Source organism: Rhinatrema bivittatum, chromosome 11 (assembly GCF_901001135.1).
Source record: "Rhinatrema bivittatum chromosome 11, aRhiBiv1.1, whole genome shotgun sequence".
Classification (NCBI taxonomy): domain Eukaryota; kingdom Metazoa; phylum Chordata; class Amphibia; order Gymnophiona; family Rhinatrematidae; genus Rhinatrema; species Rhinatrema bivittatum.
Window position 1 is genome coordinate 88,409,020 of NC_042625.1, and position 20,249 is coordinate 88,429,268.

A 20,249-nucleotide genomic window follows, 5' to 3' on the forward strand; every position below is an offset into this window, starting at 1 on the left:
TGGAAAATTGCATGCATACTTTTAGATAGGTTAAGAGGAGGCATTCTTGGGGAGGGGATTAAGAATCAGTGTAGGTACATGCGTATATTTTCAAATGTACATGTGCCATTGCCCACCCAAAAATCAGGTGCAATGGCTGCAGGCAATGTTCAAAGGGAAAATACTCTTAGATTTGCACCTGAATGAGCTATTTTGAAAATTGCCCCCAATATGAATAAGGCATGAATAACTGACCAGTGGATTCAGAGATTTAAAATCCAGGAGTAGAGCCATAACACAGACTCGGAACTTTGAATGAAAAGCAGTCAATGTAAAACAAAAAAATATATTAGGAGAAAATATAGAGATCTGCACACAACACCAAGAGAAAAATGAAAGAAACAAGCTGATGCATTTGTATTCTCCTTACATCTATTCTCTCCACCCCCAAAATACTCTGAAAATAGGAGCTATTCTATAATGTGCATTATAATTTTACATTATTGTTTAAAAATTGGCAGACAACTAAAAAATGTCAAAGATCTTTGTGTAAACCCCAGCAGCAGTTCCCAATCCCATAGGTTTACTGTTTTCTAAACAAATGACATTCCATTTCTGTCTCCTACTCTTGTTTCCACGGTACCCACAGGTATACATGCAGCTTGACCAGCACCTACAGAACAGAATACATGACAAATACATATTGCATGACTTTCTTTAAGAGAACATATACTGCTCAACTTTTTAACACAGTGTGCAGGGATATTTTTTATTGGTAATCATATTCTGTCACCCTGATGGTCGCATCGTGACTTCACTAACATACACATTACAGTATGCTACATTCATTTTTTAAAACTCATAATGCTCAGTAACAATGCTATGGCTTGACAAAAAACATTGGTCAGCATTCTCAGTCACATCAATAACTTCATCATCTCCGTTAGTGGAAGCAGTGCAGGTAAGTGAGGAGCCACACCTCTTCAAGCTTCCATCCAGCTAGGAATAGTGGACTACGCAGGGTACCCATTAAGCAGATCTTGTCATTTCACTGGAATATATTATCACAATCAGATATTCTAATCTGCTAACTTGCAACCGTAGGAAGAACCCCAGGTTTGCAGAGCGGACTCCGATCACAAACCATGATCATAACTGTTAATCTCAGCTCTGCAGCTGCAGGGTTTTATTATAATACCGTTATAATTTCCACGTTCAGAGTACAGCAGGACACAACTATATATGCATCATATTGTGGGGACGTTATCTCAAAGCTCAGTCAATGCAGCATTCATTGACTCAGCTCAGTCAATGCAGCATTGAACATTTTTCATTTCATTAAGCTACTGAAATAGGTCTCAGCCGTCAAATCTATATACAGCTCAGACCTGCATTCAGAGCAAAACAGAACTCTCGCCAGCTAAGGAATTGCTGCCTGCATACGATTTTATTTTTTTTACATCGCCATTGCTTTATATGCTAAGCGAAAGACAGGTTCTTGCAGACTGAAACGGCACTGTGGCAGGTATATACATTGATTTATCTTCTTTAGTATCATTTGGCAGGGCTTATCGGGCAGACACTGAACCATTTTAGAAACCCAACAGAGTAGCTAAAACCAAATTTGTTGAATCAATTAATTAATTCCACTCTGACTTGCTGGAGCATTTTAATACACGGTAACACCGAACAAAATGACTGAATAAACCACGTTATCTGTGTGGGGGTTCTCTTTACATACTTTTGAAAGTAAAACTCTTCCAAATACAGTCTGACAGCCCAATATCACAAAAAAAAGTAGAAATTAAAAAAAACAAAACCCTTTTACTCTAACTCCCCGATCGGTAACCACATGGAAAGAACGCTGGCACAGGGCACGTCGATGACGTCATGCACGTTCTCGCCTACTCGCGAGATTTCCGGCCGTGAGTCACGTGAGGCGGAGCACGCAACGCAAGATGGCGGCGCCCAGCGGATCCGTCTACTGTATCGTCGGCAACATCCCCGCTGCCTTCCGCTCGGCCCAGCTCCGCAGTTACTTCAGTCAGCTCGCTGAGAGTTGCGGCTTCGCTTGCTTTCACTATCGGCACCGGCCCGAGCGGCGGCAGGGCTGCCCGCAGCTAGGCAGCGGGACCTGCTGCTGCGTGGTGGCCGTGCGGCCGGGCCGGGAGCGGCAGCTCTTTCGTATGTACGCCGGGAAGCAGTGGGTGGATGAGGAAGGGACCGGGTTGCCGAGCCGCTGTGTGATCCGCAGGATCCGGGTCTCACCGGCCACAGGTACTGTTTCCAGCCCGTTCTGCTGCTACTTACAGAGAGTGTCTACCTGTCAAGTCACCCGGTGTCTGCAGGGAGACTGTTCTCCTGTCCTGGGTTTTGATCAATACATTGTATTTGTTTCTTCTCTATACTTACAGTCGGGCCGATACAAAAAGAAACGCGGGAGAGCGGCAAGCGCACAGGCCAGTGTCCTATGCGCGCGATACAGTAAATAAAATTATGCTAATTAGGGCCCGCGGTAAAAGGAGGCTCTAGGGACACGCCTCCTTTTTGACAGGAGCGGCGGTTGTCAGCGGGTTTGACAGCCGAAGCTCAATTTTGCCGGTGTCGGTTCTCAAACCCGCTAACAGTTACGGGTTCGGAAACTGGACGCCGGCAAAATTGAGCGTTCGGTTTTCAACCCGTGAGCCGCAGGATGATTTTACACTTTTAATTATTTTTTACTTTTGGGACCTCCGACTTAATATTGCCATGTTTTTACTGCTTTTCTGTACACTTTCCCCGGAGCCGAGAGAAATTAATGCCTACCTATGGGTAGGCGCTAATTTCTGAGAGTAAAATGTGCGGCTTGGCTGCACATTTTACTTTCTGAATCGCGCGGGAATAACTAATGGGGCCATCAACATGCATTTGCATGTTGCGGGCGCTATTAGTTTCGGAGGGGTCGGACGTGCGTTTTCGACGCGCTATTACCCCTTACTGAATAAGGGGTAAAGCTAGCGCATCGAAAACGCGCGTCCAACCGCGGGTTAACAGTGCGCTCCACCGGAGCACACTGTACTGTATCGGCCTGCGTGTAGGGAACGCATCAAGAGTGGGTGGGTGAGTAAGAAAAGCTAGGACAGACCTAAAGTCACCCTCCTGAAACTGGGCTGCCTGATACTTTTGGGTGGCGTAAGGGCTAGTATTTTTGTTAGCAGGTCCTGGCCTATTCAGAAATTATCTGGTTTCTGGAGGTTTCAGACAAGACTTGGCTTTTGGACACACCATCCTAATGTATGTTGGGACCTGCGGTGCAGATTTCAAATGGAAGAAGCAGACGTCCTAGCACAGCAGGACATTATAATGAAACTGCACGGGTGCGGAAAAAATTCTGCTTCAGAGGAGCAGTAAGTATTAAAATAAAAAAATTAGGGGCTAGGTAGGGTTAAGCTAGAGGTTGGGGAGGAAGGATAGGGTTAGGGACCTGGGAAAGGCCTACCTGCATCGCCGCGCATATTTTTTAAAATTACCCACATTGCGCGTATGACAGATGCCCGCCCGCATATGCGTGCGCCGAGTATAAAACCGGGCGTGCGTGTATGCGCAGATATCATATCTTATAACATGTGTGCGCCGGGAACAGCGGCGGATTCACGATGTCGGACCGGCCCGGGTATTCGCCGCCCAGGCCACATCACGTGGTCTGCCGAGCACGGCTCTGTCATGGTCGCGCACGGCAGACCACATGACTGGAGCGATCGGCCCACCGGGAGATGCCCGATCCTACGATAGGCCAATCCGCCCCTGGCCGGGAACCTCGTGTACTTTTTAAAATCTACCCCTTAGGGAATAGTCACTGCTTACTACTGACATTACTAGCATGGGATCTATTTAATGTTTGGGTACTTGTATCCTGGTTGGCCACTGTTAGAAACAGGATCTTGCGCTTGATGGATCTTCAGACTGAGCTAGTATGGCAGATTCTTATGTTCTTAAGTGTTTGGACAGAGATTATTCCACAGATTGATCAGCACAGAGCTAATATTTGCTACTAAAATTGTCCTGTTGTCAAACGTTCAGAAATAGATGAGGGGCAGATTTTTTTTTTTCTCTTGCCACCAAAAGATTAAAATTCACCCATGGAAAAGAAACCAGGAGATAATCCTTGAGGTAACATTATCATACTCTGGGTGCTTCAAAAGCAAATCCTGCAAATATTTAGTACCAAGAATAGATAGCTTGTACCTACAGTACCTGAATGTAATCCACTTTGAAGTGCTGAAAAAAGTGCGAAAAGTGGAATATAAAATAAATAAAGTCAAAGTTCGCATTTCTTTATTCCTGCAGATTTTGCTCCCTGTGTTCTGTGCTCTTTCAACAAGCTTACAGGCTGATTTATCTTTAACAGCTATAGATAAAGAGCAGTCATCATCATCCACCTTAAAACTAATTCTCTTAATAGGATCGATCATATACATGCTGATAAAGTCCAAGATACATGACTCATAAGGCAGATAATGACAGAAAAGCTGGCTAAAACAGCTTCTTTATCTTTACGATGGCTGAGGAGGGTGGTAAAATTCTCTTCATTATGTAAGGCCATTATTTAGTCTTTTGAGTAAGTAAATCTACTGCTCTAGCACTAAACTTTCAAAAGGGAAACTGATAAAATGAGAAAAATAGTTAACCCCCCTCCCCCCCCCCCCAAAAAAAAAAAAACCCAAAACCTGAAAGGTGAAACTACAAAGGCTAGGAGTGTGCAAAAGGCATGGCCATTGTTAAAAAATACCATTTTAGAAGTACAGTCCAGATGTATTCCATGCATTAAGAAAGGTGGAGGGAAGGCCAAATGATTGCCTGCATGGTTAAAAAGTGAGGGGAAAGAGACTGTTTTATGCAAAAGATCTTCATTCAAAAATTGGAAGAAGGATCCATCAGAAGAAAATTGAACTTGCCAATGCATATGCTTTATTTTATGTAAGACATTGATAAGACAGGCTAAGAGAGAATTTGAAAAGAATTTGGCCATAGAGGCAAAAACTCATATAAACTTTTGAAAATATATCCGAAGCAGGAAACCTGTAAGGGAGTCGGTTGGTCTATTAGATGATCGAGGTGTTAAAGGGGCTCTCGGGAAAATAAGTCTATCCTGGAAAGATTAATCAAATTCATTGCTTCAGTGTTTACTGAAGAGAATGTTGGGGAGATATCAGTTCTGGAGACGGTTTTCAAGGGTGACGATTTAGATGAACTGAACCAAATTACGGTGAACTGGAAGATGTGGTGGGCCAGATTGACAAACTGAAGACTAATAAATCACCTGGATCAGATGGTATACACCCCAGGGTTCTGAAGGAACTGAAAAATGAAATTTCAGAACTGTAATTTATTTATTTATTTGTATGTTTTTTATGTACTGAAGTTTAGCTATGGCCTTCACGCCGGTTTACAGGTATAACAACAGTTTACATGAAAGATCAACGGTTTACATTAATAATTGAGGGAGGTGGCGCAGGCCTTCACTCCGAAATACAAGTAAAAACAGAGGTTTACAAGAACAGGTAAACGGATTGCATAGTAACTGTGGGAGGGGTTATAACAAGAGATTATATGAACAGTCATACTATGTACATTAATAGCGAAGGGGTATGTCATGGTAATTATGTCATCTAGTTTTAGTGGTTTCACAGCACGGTGATGTCTTGTATTGAGTATAATTTACAAGTGAGTAACAACAGTTGGTAGTAATAGGCTCAACCGGTTATGATGCTAGGTATAAAGGTTGGGAAGAGTTAGTGGGTAATAAAGTGCTTAGCGGTGATTATTTTTCGTGGGTAGGGTAGATTAATAGTTTATCCTACCCCTTCTTGGTAGGCTTGTCTGAATAGCCAGGTTTTGAGTAGTTTTCTAAATATTTTTGTGTTGTTTTGTAGCCTTAGGTTTTCCGGTAGGGTGTTCCAGAGGCGAGATCCGGCTATTGATATTGCTCTTTTTCTTACAGTAGTGAGTCTGGCGGTGGTGACTGATGGGATGTCTAGCTGTGCTTTGTTGATCTAGTGTTGCGTTGAGTATTGTGTTTTTGTTTAATGGTGTTTAGGCAGGCGCTTTTACTGTTGTGTATTGCATTGTGAAAGATGGTTAGTATTTTGAATTTGATTCTTTTTTCTACAGGTAGCCAATGTAGTCCTTTTAGAACAGGGGTGATGTGGTCTGTTTTTTTGCAGCCAGTGAGTATTCTGGCGGTGGCATTCTGTAGTATTTGGAGTGGTCGAGTAGTTGATTTGGGTAGGCCTATCAGGAGTGAGTTGCAATAATCGAAGCTTGTAAATATCAGGGATTGGAGAATGGTTCTGAATTCGGGTTGGTTCAGGAGTGGTTTTAGGTGTTTAAGAATTAGTAATTTGTGGAAACCTTCTTTGATTTTCATTGCAATGTGCTTTTTGAAATTCAGTTCTGGGTCAATCCATATTCCTAGATCTTTCACGTTTTCTTTTAGCTTGATGGAAGTGTTGTCGATTTGGATGCATGATTCTGGTGATCTCCGGAGTTTTTTCTTTCAAGCAGTATACATTCAGTTTTGTCCATATTAAGGCAGAGTTTCATTTGATTTAGCATGTTTTTTTATGGTATTGAGGTAGGTGGCCGAGAGTTTCATTGCGTTCTCGAGGGTATTTGTTACAGGTATGATTAGTTGGATATCGTCGGCGTACATGAAGTATGTGACGCCGAGACTCGAGAGTAACTAACATAATGGCAGGAGGTATATATTGAACAGTGTGGCTGAGAGAGTGGATCCTTATGGGTCTCCAGTTTCTAGTGGGATAGCTTCTGAGGTGTGGTTTTTGATGTTTACCTTGAATGATCTGTTTTGGAGGAAGGAGGTAAACCAGTCTAGTGTTTTACCCGATTTCAGCTAGTCTGGAGATTAGACTTTTATGTTCGACCATGTCGAAAGTGGCAGAGAGGTCTAGTAGGATGAGGATGTATCGTTGACCACTGTCGAAACCTCTTATGATTGTGTTTGAAAGATTGAGGAGTAAGATTTCTGTGCTATGATTTTTTCTAAATCCGTGTTGGGTGGGGTATAGGATATTGTTCATTTCAAGATGATCATTGAGTTGTTTAAGGGCTGCCTTTTCTGTCAGCTTGGCAAGGAGAGGTAAGTTTGAGATTGGGCGGTAGTTGTTAAATTCATCAGGATTGAGGTTCTTTTTTTTATTATGGGTTTAATTGTGGCTATTTTTAATTGTCTGGTAGTTCACCTTCTTCTAGAAATTTATTTATAATTGCCGTGATGGTTGGAGTGATGGTTTGAGATATTTCCTTTAAGGATCGTATCGATATTATGTCGAGTTCGTGGCAGGCAGGGTTTAGGGTTTTTATTAATTTCTCCATTTCAGTAGTCAAAATATTACAATTAACTTGTAACCTATCATTAAAATCATCTGTTGTACCTGAAGACTGGAAGGTGGCCAATGTAACCCTGATATTTAGAAAGGGCTCCAGGGTAATTCAGGAAACTATAGACCGGTAAGCCTGACTTCAGTGCTGGGAAAAATCATGGAAACTGTTATAAAGAATAAAATCGCAAAACATTTAGGTAGATATGGTTTAATGGGACATAGCCAGCATGGATTTGCCTAACAATTCTGCTTCATTTTTTTGAAGGGGTTAATAAACATGTGGATAAAGGTGAACCGGTAGATGTAGTGTATTTGGATTTTCAGAAGGCGTTTGACAAAGTCCCTCATGAGAGGCTTCTAAGAAAACTAAAAAGTCATGGGATAGGAGGCGATGTCCTTTTGTGGATTGTAAACTGGTTAAAAGACAGGAAACAGAGAGTAGGAGTAAATGGTCAATTTTCTCAATGGAGAAAGGTAAAGAGTTGGATTGCCTCAGGGATCTGTGCTAGGACTGGTGCTTTTCAATATATATATAAATGATCTGGAAAGGAATACGATGAGTGAGGTTATCAAATTTGCGGATGATACAAAATTATTCAGAGTAGTTAAATCACAAGCAGATTGTGATAAATTGCAGGAAGACCTTGTGAGACTGGAAGATTGGGCATCCAAATGGCAGATGAAATTTAATGTGGACAAGTGCAAGGTGTTGCATATAGGGAAAAATAACCCTTGCTGTAGTTACACAATGTTGGGTTCCATATTAGGAGCTACCATCCAAGAAAGAGATCTAGGCGTCATAGTGGATAACACATTGAAATCGTTGGTCCAGTGTGCCATGGCAGTCAAAAAAAGCAAACAATGTTAGGAATTATTAGGAAGGGAATGGCAAAACAGTGGATGTCATAATGCCTCTGTAACATAAGAACATAAGAAATTGCCATGCTGGGTCAGACCAAGGGTCCATCAAGCCCAGCATCATGTTTCCAACAGAGGCCAAACCAGGCCACAAGAACCTGGCAATTATCCAAACACTAAGAAGATCCCATGATACTGATGCAATTAATAGCAGTGGCTATTCCCTAAGTAAACTTGGTTAATACCTGTTAATGGACTTCCCCTCCAAGAACTTATCCAAACCTTTTTTGAACCCAGCTACACTAACTGCACTAACCAAATCCTCTGGCAACAAATTCCAGAGCTTTATTATGCGTTGAGTGAAAAAGAATTTTCTCCGATTAGTCTTAAATGTGATACTTGCTAACTTCATGGAATGCCCCCTAGTCCTTCTATTATTCGAAAGTGTAAATAACTGCGTAACATCTACTCGTTCAAGATCTCTCATGATCTTAAAGACCTCTATCATTTCCCCCCTCAGCAGTCTCTTCTGTATTGCTATATGGTGAGACCGCACCTTGAATACTGTGTGCAAGTCTGGTCACTGCTTCTCAAAAAAGATATAGTTGCACTGGAGAAAGTACAGAGAAGGGTGACCAAAATGATAAAAAGGATGGAATGGCTCCTCTATCATAAAAGGCTAAAGAGGTTAGGGCTGTTCATCTTGGAGAAGAGACAGCTGAGGGATGATATGATAGAGGTCTACAAAATAATGAAAGGACATGAACAGGGAAATGTGAATCGGTTATTTACTCTCTCAGATAATAGAAGGACTAGGGAAAACTCCATGAAGTTAGCAAGTGGCTCATTTAAAACAAATCATAGAAAATTATTTTTCACTCAATGCATAGTTAAGCTCTGGAATTCATTGCCAAAAGGTGTGGTTACAGCAGTTTTTGTAACAGAGTTTAAAAAAGGTTTGGATAAGTTCTTAGAGAAGAAGTCTATAAACTGCTATTAATCAATAAGGAATAGTAGCTTGGGATCTATTTAATGTTCGGTTACTATACTTGCAAGGTACTTGTGACTTGGATTGGCCGCTGTTGGACACAGGATGCTGGGCTTGATGGACTCAGTATGGCATATTTTATGTTCTTATGAGGGTAATTAAAAAAAAACCAAATGACGGCAATTGGGTAGAGGAAAAAACCTTTAAAAAACTAACATGTTTAAGGTGCATTCTTTTAATAATATTAATGCTCCTTCCTGAAATACGGCTTCAAGGTACCTTTCATATTTTAGAAAGATGGCTTCGATGCACATGGGCTTAAAAAGTGTTGCCAGCATCACGAAAGCAGTTTAACAGGGAAAGAGCAATAAAGCAAGTGGATCCTATATAAGAAAAGGCCTGAGACAGAAATGCATCCCGCTTTCTTTTAACCAACAGGAACAGTGTTATTTGTTTTCCCTCTCCCCATGATCAGCTATGAAGGTAGCGATTCCTGCCCTTCTCTTGTTGAAGTGAAGTAACGTAACACAAAGTATAAAATGATAATCTTTCACTTTCTAGGTATTGCCTTTGGTGCTTAAGCAGCTGTCCTCCAGAAACCTGACTGTTCAAGGCTGGTAGTACGATCTGTGGATCCTGGCCTTGCACAATGATCTTCTTTCTTTACCCCACAAGGGTGCTGGGTTTTTTTTTAATCCAGATCCACGCCCAGAGGCGCGCACATGCCAGTCTGTGTTTTGAAGAGTAGGCCCCATTAGTTCCGAGTGGAAATTCTTGTTTTCTTTGTTTGAACTTTTTATTTCCCCTTTTAAAAATTAGAAAACCAGTCTAACCACACCCACAGTATTATGTACTGATAAATAACATCTCTTCTGCTACATTTTTCAAATGCAAGTCATTAAATAGCAATGAATGCTAACTGCATGAACTGGTACAACCAGACTTTAGAGATCGGTGCATGAAAGGAAAAATAAACAGTCACAAAGTACATTTCAAATTGATTACCCAGCATGCAGTTTGTCACAATATATTATAAAACAGCAGTATCCCTTACGCATGTATCTGTCAGGAGGTCTGTAGGACCACTTTATCTAGAAGGAATGGTGCAAGATTTTAGGATTTTATCCACTATAATGACAGGCATAGCTTCTTACCTCTCCTCCTCCTCCACTGGTTGTCATGCGCTGCTTAGGTGCTACTGGAATGGCACAGCTGGGAAGTTTATCACACAAGGAGGTTAAGTGATCTGCCCTTAGTCAGAGTCATTAGCAGAGCAAAATTTAAAACTAAAAAGAACTTGATGAATTCCTGAGCTGTCTAGCCTAGCAAGAGGCAACTCTAGTCTTGGAGAGTTACAAACTGGTCTGGATTTTGGGCAAGACAAAATATGCACATAAACCAAGTTTGACATTGACCAAATTTATCTGTTGAGTATTTATTAAATATATTATGACAAACTAGACCTGTTGCTGACCTCTGCTTTAGTTAAAGTGGATGGGACAGGAAGTAAGGTTTCTAAATCATGTTCATCTTGGGCAATTCGCTTTACCTCCTTGGGATTCAAGTTACTGACCTGTCTCTGGAGCAGCATATGGAGTCTCTCTTCTTTCCCTTTCAAAGACTGCTGAGCACTACTGAAGTACTCAGCAAGTATGCCTGAAGCATGATAGCATGCAAGCCACTGATAGCCTATGACTGCAGTATATATGTGTGTCAATTCCAAAAACAAGGTATCATTATTTGTATCGGCAGACCATTCCTAAAAGGAGAAAGCTCACACTGTGCAAATATCAGAGGTGGAGAAATACATCAGTAATTGTTAGCCAAACTTGGGTCTCTCCATTTCTTACTTCTCTGAGTGAGAAATAAGGAACAGACTTTCTTAGTGGGATTTGCTGGTCACTGGCAGAGCAGGATGCCTGGCTCGATGGGCTACTGACCCAGGATGGCACGCCTTTATGCTATTGTCATGGTTGACTTTTCATAAGCCTTCTTCCTTTCAGAAAGCAGGTTAAAAGCAGCAAAAATCTCCGAAAAGAAAATCTCCAAGTAGGCTGACTTGGTGATGGTACCGCACACCACGGTGGAGAGGGACTGGATTTGATTCCTGGGTTGGTTGGATCTGGGAATGCTGTAGAGGCAGCTTTCACAGCCTGGGATTGGGGGTGGGGGAGGGTTGCAGTCATTATGCAATGGTGACACCTAGCGATCAGATTTAGGACCTATCAGGCCAATGCAATATCGGGTGCTCAGGTCAGTGCACTGCTAAATGTACAGTTGGCCGCATGTTTTGGACACGCTAGCCTTTATGCCTAATGCAATACTGGGATCAGTACATCCAAAACACGCATCCAACCAAACCAGCATGTAGCTAATAGCGCTCGTCACATGTAAATTTCATGTAGATGAGGCTATTAGCTGTTACCACCCGATTTAAAAAAAAAACTCCCACATGGCCAGTGCGCCCGTTGTAACGTGGTCAATTTACCACTAACTCATTTCCCTATTGCATCCCGCGCCCGGGAGAGGTGGGTGGGCACTCAATCATGAGCACCCGTTTCCTCTTGCCGATATTGCATCCAGGAGGAGCCTTGGTGCATGGCCTCTGGCCAAGGACTATTGCAGCAGTGATCCCATGTTCAGGAGATATGAAATAGGAAAAAAAATCCCCACGTAGTTGCAAAGAAGTTTCATGATGCTGTTGCCCTCTAGAAGCTGCTTTCAGATGAACTGAAAGCCCAAGGAACAGGCGACAACTGCCAGGGCCAACAAAATCTCGCAGGTAGAGGAAAGAGCATAATGCAGGCTGCAGGAGTGAAGTGACCTTGTCTTATATGTGCTGATTTAGGGTCCACTAAATCTGATTTAACCAGATCTGTCTGAAGTACTCATTAAGCTGCTGGGTTTTTTTTGTTTTGTTTTGTTTCAAGATCTGGGCACCTTTCCCTATAAAACGAAAAAGCAGCTCCAGAGTAAAAAGGCTGCCAGTGAAACCTTCACCCAGGAGGACCTGGAGAGGATGCCAGAGCTGAACCCCCCAGCGATGATGCCCCAGGGGAATGTGGGGACACCTGTGAAAGTCTTTCTGGAGCTAATCCAGGCCTGCAGGCTGCCGCCGCGTATCATCAAACGGCTGGCACTCAAATTCCCCAAGACGGGCTCCAGCCGGCGCTACGGGAATGTGCCGTTCAATTACCAGGACTCTGAGACCGTGGAGCAGGAGGAGCTGGTGTACACATCCACGGGAGAGGAGATTCCAGGGGGGGAGACGCTTCCCTCTGAGCGTGAGGAGAAAAAGCAAACGGACCCCACTGGAGAGTCGGAGCAAGAGAACCCAAGAGACGAGTCGCACTCCGATGATGTAAGTACCGGATGGGGCGTCTTTCTGGGAGTGCATATCAGCTGAGCCTTCACAACGGCTCAAGGACATTATTGTATTGTAAAAGTTTTCTGAATCGTCGGCAGCAGGTTCTTCCTCTCTGAACTTCAGCTTCATGAAACGCATTTTAGTTTTAGAAAGGGTCATCAGCGAAAGTAGTTTTAGAGCAGAGTGAACTGTTGCGTGATAATCGTTTGGCCCAACACTGAATGTTTAAACATTTTTTAGACCAAAGCAGCAGACTGTGCTTGCTCCTGATAAATCTGTGGACTGGAGGAGCAAACCCAAAAGCACCGTGCAAAGCTGAGGGAGCCTGCTTTGTGGGATGTGCATTCCCCCGCAGATATTCATGGATCCTCTTGGCCCCACTGCCGTCCACCGAATGCAAGTTATCGGGTGGCAGGGAGGGGAAGGGCACAGGCGTGGCCACCTTATAAGCTGCCTTTCCTTTATCCTACTTTGCAAATTCCGTAGGCTTGATTTTACTTTTGGTGGGAGGTCGGATGGAGAGCGGTTTTTGTTTTGTTTTTTCATCTCTCTCTCTCTCTCCTTGGACAGGATGATGATACATGCGAGGAGTGGGAACGGCACGAGGCTCTGCACGAGGATGTGACAAAGCAAGAGCGCACCGAAGAGCGGCTGTTCGAGGAGGAGATCGAGCTGAAGTGGGAGAAGGGAGGATCGGGGCTGGTCTTTTATACCGATGCTCAGTATTGGCAGGAGGAGCAAGGAGGTAATGCTGAGAACCCTAGCACAGAAGGCCAAGTCCTGGAAATCCCCCGTGAAAGGCAGATGGACAAAAAAAAAAAAAAGAATCTGAAGAGGAGCAGACTAGTGCTGGGTCAGAGGGAGGGGCAGTGCGGAAACGTCGCCCGAATCTGCTCTTGAAAAGAGTTTTGTTACAAAAGGTGGGTTTCATTGTCTTATCTGAGCGCACTCTTTATTTTTCCCCCGTTGACAGATTTTGATGAACAGACAGCTGATGACTGGGACGTGGATATGAGTATTTACTATGACCAAGGTAATTCATCACTGGGTCCTGCGCTGATTGTTTTCATCAGTACCAGGGAGACACAAGACTGCCGCTGCTTCTTTGGACTCTCGCACTATCCCACGAGGCCACTTCTCACTGTATAATATGAATAGGGCCCTCAAGGTGGTATTTGTTTTTATATCCCGCCACTCCCAGAGCTCAGGATGGCTTACAATCAGGCATCCATAAGAATACAAACTATATAGTACAAACAATACTTAACCGATAAAAACAATTTCTGTCTGGGATCAGCAGGGGGGTGTGCAAGTGACTTCAGCTTACCTGGCCATGGGGAGCTGATGTTCTGCAGATTTCAAGCAGGCACAGAGCCCGGCAGCCAGTGGGCTACACTTCCCGGAGGGGAGAGAAGGCAGCTTTCAGGCCCTGATGGGATGGGATGGAACTGATTAGCAGAAGGCAAAGGGAGTTCTGACCATCTTCTGGTGAATTTCACTGGGCATCAGCTGGTATAATAAAAAAAATATATAAACTCGGGTGCTGGGTGTGTGACAGAACCCTCTCTCCTACTGGAGGGACACTGTGGTAGACATTTTCAGACGGGTTCCTTTCTGTCTCAGGGGCAGGTGATAAGGACTCCAGGGATTTTATGCAGATGAAGCTGGAGCAGAGACGCCGGGAAGGACTGGAGTGTGAGTCCATTCTCGAACAGCCAGTTGGGACCTTTGAACGATACACTAAGGTAAGAGGAGGAACTTCCTTACAGAAACCTGGCTTTGCTCTGCTTTATGAAAAGTTCAGAGTGCAGAGGTTAGCGAAGCAGGCGATGGTGAGAATATCGGATTTGTAGAGGGAGAGGAGTACCCTGAGATTTTATCTGAGGAGCAATGGGTGGAGAACAGTGAAAGCAATAGTGAAATATTAAACAAATACTTCAGTTCGGTGTTCACCAAAGAAGCCCCTAGAGAAGGACCATTGCTGGTTGACAAGACCATGGGCGGGAGTGGAGTAGATGCAGCCCCAATCACAGAAGAGAATGTATGGGAGGAGCTAGGAAAACTGAAAGTGGAGAAGGCCATGGGGCCGGAGGAGATTCATCATAGGACATGCTGGTGCTTCCGCTGAAAAATTTGTTCAATAGATCCCTGGAAACAGAGCAGTGGTGGTCCCGCTTTCCAAGAATGGGAGCAGAGAGGAGGCCGGAAACTACAGGCTGGTTAGCCTCACCTCGGTGGTGGGAAGAGTAATGGAGACTCTGCTGAAGGAAAGGTTAGTGAACTATCTGCAATCCTGTGGATTGCCGGACCCGAGACAGCATGGGGTCACCAGGGGAGGGTCTGGTCAGACAAATCTGATTGGGTGATGAGAACTGGATCAAGGAAGCATTCAATGTGATTTACTTGTATTTCAGCAAAGCTTTTGGATGTGGTCTCGCATAGGAGGCTTGTGAATACAATGAGAAGCTTGGGATTGGGCACCAAGGTGTTGGAGAGGATTGCAAACTGGTTGGTTGACAGAAGACCTTGTGTAATGGTAAATTGGATTCTACTGTGAGGAGAGAACAGTGTTGAGTGGAGTGCCTCAGGGATCGGTTTTGGGACCAGTTGTGTTCAGTATCTTTGTGAGTGACATTGCGGAAGGGTTAGAAGGTAAAGTTTGTCTATTTGCGGATGATACTAAGATCTGCAACAGAGTGGACACACCTGAAGGAACAGAGAGAATGAAAAGTGATTTACGAAAGCTGGAAGAGTGGTCGAAGGTTGGCAGCTGGGATTCAGTGTCAAGAAGTACAGTCATACATTGGGGTGCGGCAATCCAGAAGAGCCATATGTGATGGGCGGTGAAAGACTAATGCACACGGACTGGGAGAGGGACCTTGGTGGGATAGTGTCTGATGATCTGAAGGCGGCAAAGCAATGTGACTGGGCAATAGCTAAAGCCAGAAGAATGCTGGGCTGCATAGAGAGGAATTACCAGTAAGAAAAAAAGTGATAATGCCCTTGTACAAGTCCGTGGTGAGGCCTCACCTGGAGTACTGCGTTCAGGACTGGTGCCTGTATCTCAAAAGGGGTAAAGACAGGATAGAGACGGTCCAAATAAGAGTGACCAAAATGGAGAGGGGTCAGCACTGGAAGGCCTATGAGGAGAGGCTGAAGGATCTGAATACGTGCACCCTGGAGGAGAGGAGGTGCAGGGGAGATAGGATACAGACCTTCAGGTACCTGAAAGGTTTCAGTGATGCACAATCGTCAAACCTTTTCCGTTGGAAAGAAATCCAATAGAACTAGGGGTCATGAAATGAAACTCTAGGAGGGACGACTCAGAACCAACGTCAGGAAATGTTTCTTCACTGAAAGGGTAGTGGATGCCCTCCTAGAGGAGGTGGAAAGGATGAAATCAGTAAATGACTTCACAAAGGCTTTGGATAGATTCTGTGGATGGCTAAATGCTAGATGTCGGAAATGAAAAAGAGGAGCATGGGGTGCAGAGCCTTTTCACGGAAGGCGTGGGGGTAACCTGCACGGAGCAGCGGTTACTGCCTTTTCACAGAAGGCGCGGGGGTAACCTGCACGGAGCGGCGGTTACTGCCTTTTCACGGAAGGCGCGGGGGTAACCTGCACGGAGCGGCGGTTTACTGCCTTTTCACGGAAGGCGCGGGGATAACCTGCACGGGGCGGCGGTTACTGCCTTTTCATGGAAGGCGCGGGGGTAACCTGCACGGAGCGGCGGTTACTGCCTTTTCACGGAAGGCGCGGGGGTAACCTGCACGGAGCGGCGGTTACTGTCTTTTCACGGAAGGCGCGGGGATAACCTGCACGGGGCGGCGGTTACTGCCTTTTCACGGAAGGCGCGGGGATAACCTGCACGGGGCGGCGGTTACTGCCTTTTCACGGAAGGCGCGGGGATAACCTGCACGGAGCGGCGGTTACTGCCTTTTCACGGAAGGCGCGGGGGTAACCTGCACGGGGCGGCGGCTTCTATCCTGAGCAGCTTGCTGGGCAGACTGCATGGACCTTTTGGTCTTTATCTGCCATCTCTACTATGTTACTATGAGTATGGGAAGGTGGTGTCTGTTCTGTGAGGGGGAAAGGGGCAGTATTTACGTCCGTATGTAACGAGCACGTGCTTGGGAGCACCCAGGGCATGATTTTCACAGGAAGTGCCTAGAATCCTCCTGCCTGGTAAGAGGTAGGGGTGAAAAGAAGGACGGGGACTGGTTAGTGTTCTTGGTGGGACTGCTGAATGACCCACATTCCTCCTCCCCACTCCCTTTATGAAATCCGGAGACCACCAGTCTGGCTCAGCGACAGTGCTGCTTGCAGTCTCCATTCGTTTCCTGGGTTGCCTGGGGGCTAGGGATGCTGCAGAGAGGTAGCCTTTTCGATGCCCATGGAGATGGGGGGAAGGGAGTCGTGACCATGAAATCCATCCGCCAAGTGTCTCCTTAAAGCCCATGATCCATGGTTCCAGAAGGAGCCTGCCTGGCTCCCGGCTTCAGGACTGTTACTGCAGTTACCAGACTAGGAACAGTGGGAAGATTATTAAAAGTGACGAAGTCTCATGGTAGCTGGATGCCAGGGCTGGTTTCTATTGAGCTGAAAGAAAAAGGAGAGAACAGTAGGCACTGGGCCAAAAAATCCCAAATTCCACCACGGTCTCTGTTCCCCGTCTGCCTCTCTCTGCGCGAGGGCTGTGTATTTGCGGAGCCTGCTGCTCGGCCTCTGTGCTGGAAGTGCTGTACTGCCGCGGAGCCTGCTGCTCGGCCTCTGTGCTGGAAGTGCTGTACTGCCGCGGAGCCTGCTGCTCGGCCCCTGTGCTGGAAGTGCTGTATTGCCGCGGAGCCTGCTGCTCGGCCTCTGTGCTGGAAGTGCTGTACTGCCGCGGAGCCTGCTGCTTGGCCCCTGTGCTGGAAGTGCTGTATTGCCGCGGAGCCTGCTGCTCGGCCTCTGTGCTGGAAGTGCTGTATTGCCGCGGAGCCTGCTGCTCGGCCTCTGTGCTGGAAGTGCTGTATTGCCGCGGAGCCTGCTGCTCAGCCTCTGTGCTGGAAGTGCTGTATTGCCGCGGAGCCTGCTGCTCGGCCTCTGTGCTGGAAGTGCTGTATTGCCGCGGAGCCTGCTGCTCGGCCTCTGTGCTGGAAGTGCTGTACTGCCGCGGAGCCTGCTGCTCGGCCTCTGTGCTGGAAGTGCTGTATTGCCGCGGAGCCTGCTGCTCGGCCCCTGTGCTGGAAGTGCTGTACTGCCGCGGAGCCTGCTGCTCGGCCCCTGTGCTGGAAGTGCTGTACTGCCGCGGAGCCTGCTGCTCGGCCTCTGTGCTGGAAGTGCTGTATTGCCGCGGAGCCTGCTGCTCGGCCCCTGTGCTGGAAGTGCTGTACTGCCGCGGAGCCTGCTGCTCGGCCTCTGTGCTGGAAGTGCTGTATTGCCGCGGAGCCTGCTGCTCGGCCTCTGTGCTGGAAGTGCTGTATTGCCGCGGAGCCTGCTGCTCGGCCTCTGTGCTGGAAGTGCTGTATTGCCGCGGAGCCTGCTGCTCGGCCTCTGTGCTGGAAGTGCTGTATTGCCGCGGAGCCTGCTGCTCGGCCTCTGTGCTGGAAGTGCTGTATTGCCGCGGAGCCTGCTGCTCGGCCTCTGTGCTGGAAGTGCTGTACTGCCGCGGAGCCTGCTGCTCGGCCTCTGTGCTGGAAGTGCTGTATTGCCGCTGACCTGTCTGGTTTTTTTTTCTCTTCCAGGGCATTGGCCGGAAGCTGATGGAACGACAAGGCTGGGCTGAGGGGTTAGGCCTGGGAAGCAGGGGCTCTGGAATGGCCGAAGCGCTGGACAACGAGGGGCAGAATCCCAGGTGTCGGCGTGGGTTAGGGTGAGTGCTGACCGGGGCTTGGGCCCATGCAGCTGTGGGGGTCGTGGGGGAAAGAGCCTCTCTCTTCTTGAAATAACTCCCAGTAGGAAGCTGGCCCAGTAAGCCTAATGCCCCTATTACAGTGGATATCTTGATTCTCTCAGATCATATCTCCGGAGTTTAATGGCTAAAAATCCCTGTTGTGCACCAGTCGGTAAAACCATAATCTGAATTCTGCTGCTGAGCTGAGCTCTGTGCACGGTGCTCACCTTGCTGCCTGATGTCTGCCCCTGAAACCAGCTGAAGGCTTTTCCCCCTCTCAGTCAGTACTGAATAATTTGAGCTGACCAGTCCGTGTTTTACTGATTGACCCATGCATGTTTGGGCAGATAGGAGCCGCTTTTGCCGTTCTAGCAGAACCTGATGCTTGTACTCTGCAGCCCACGAGAATCGAGCTTCCTGAACATGAGCCGGCCTGAGCGGCTTCTGCAGGTGGGAGAAGGAGCCGCTGCCACTGCTGGGTTGTGCTGACGCGGAGAAAGGGGGAAGACGCGAGAGGGAGAGAGGGAGGGAGAGAAGTCGAAGGGGAGCAGAGCTAAAAAGGCAAATGTGGGACGGGAGCCCGGCACTGTGCAGTGGGGGAGGCGGGCGACGCTCAAGCTGCAGAGTAACGTGGACGCCTCCTTGCCAGTACTCTTTGTACATAAAGATAAATAAGCAATACTATAAGTGCACAGTATAGAAATGCACTTTAATAAGAGGGAAGTTTATTAGGGCTTGGTGCATACTGTACTTGTCATATAACTCAGTTTCAAAGCTTGGTCCAGACAGAGGCAATCCTGTACCCCAGAGCATGTGAGAACCTGATAACTGGTGGTGCAGCCTTTTTGGGGTACAGCTGAGGATTCCCTTATTTCGTGTGCCAGAGCAGTGAAGGCACTGTGGGGTTGTGAGCATAGAAAACACAGGAAGGAGGACTTGGGATCGGCGAGGTTGTCGTCATTCCAAGATCCGCTTACAGGTGTGCTGAGTAAATCGGAGGCCAAGCACTAACGTCTTCCTCCTCCTCCTCCTCCCCCTCTTGCCCACATCCATTCTGTGCAGGTACCACGGAGAGCGGCTGCAGACGTTTCGCGTTGCAAAGAAGCTCCGCAGGGAGAGCGGCGTCCTCATCTCCACGATCTACGACGAGCCTCATGACGTGGATGGAGGGGACCTGCTGCTCCGGCGCCAGCCGCCGTCCAGCATGAAGCACAGGCAGGAGCTTGCGTTTGTCCTCGCCTCAGATACAGACGGACAGAACCACGGCGCCTCTGATGTTTCGGGGCGGACCCAGGAGCGCTGCGGCACAGACTCCAGCACATAGCATCCATTCATCCCTCAGACCTTGGCACCGCACGATGGGACGTGTGCTGCGGCTGATGTTGTTATACACAGCATTGGATTCTTAGACCCCCAGCATTGCGTGGACAAAGTGAAAACACAGCATCCACTGAGTCCACGGTGTGGAGCGATGTCGCAGTGTTTTGTAAATCAAGCTCCTTTTTTTTTTTTTTTAAATTGCTCACATGCTGTCAGTGAGTGCAAATAATACTTGATGTATTTTCTATTATCTTATTTAATATGTGTTTTCCTTGCTGTCAAAAATATTAAAATACTGAGGGCCGAATCACAAAGATCTATTAAGTAAATGAGTTCTCTGTCTTGCTACTTCATCTAAGAGTGGTAGGGGGACCGTAGCTCCTTACAGCATTTAGGAGAAATAAGTGCAGAGCTCAGTGCTAGCCCATAGCTCCCTGTTCAGGACTGTGTGGTGGGCCGCCCCGGAGAGATCTGTGGGCG

General features: G+C 46.5%; 1 protein-coding gene across 2 annotated transcripts; it reads left to right on the forward strand.

Moving 5' to 3' along the window:
* The first annotated feature begins 1,853 nt into the window (after positions 1-1,853).
* Positions 1,854-20,085, forward strand: GPATCH3 (G-patch domain containing 3). 2 transcript variants are annotated; one of them, XM_029571382.1, is made up of 7 exons: positions 1,866-2,256; positions 12,138-12,568; positions 13,145-13,319; positions 13,548-13,607; positions 14,198-14,319; positions 18,301-18,428; positions 19,512-20,085. In XM_029571382.1, exons 1-7 carry the CDS (start codon positions 1,938-1,940, stop codon positions 19,771-19,773), a joined length of 1,497 nt encoding a protein of 498 aa, XP_029427242.1. In that variant the 5' UTR covers positions 1,866-1,937; the 3' UTR covers positions 19,774-20,085. The 2 variants fall into 2 exon arrangements, with proteins under 2 accessions (XP_029427243.1, XP_029427242.1); XM_029571383.1 differs by lacking the exon at positions 18,301-18,428 and having other exon boundaries at positions 1,854-2,256; positions 19,512-19,746.
* The last annotated feature ends 164 nt before the right edge of the window (positions 20,086-20,249 follow it).

Excerpts from the sequence above, each read along its gene's own strand:
- GPATCH3 (XM_029571382.1), top strand. The coding sequence starts at position 1,938 with ATGGCGGCGCCCAGCGGATCCGTCTACTGTATCGTCGGCAACATCCCC. Across the intron at positions 13,320-13,547 it reads TTGGCAGGAGGAGCAAGGAG|ATTTTGATGAACAGACAGCT; the intron begins GTAATGCTGAGA and ends CCCCGTTGACAG. Across the intron at positions 18,429-19,511 it reads AGGTGTCGGCGTGGGTTAGG|GTACCACGGAGAGCGGCTGC; the intron begins GTGAGTGCTGAC and ends CATTCTGTGCAG.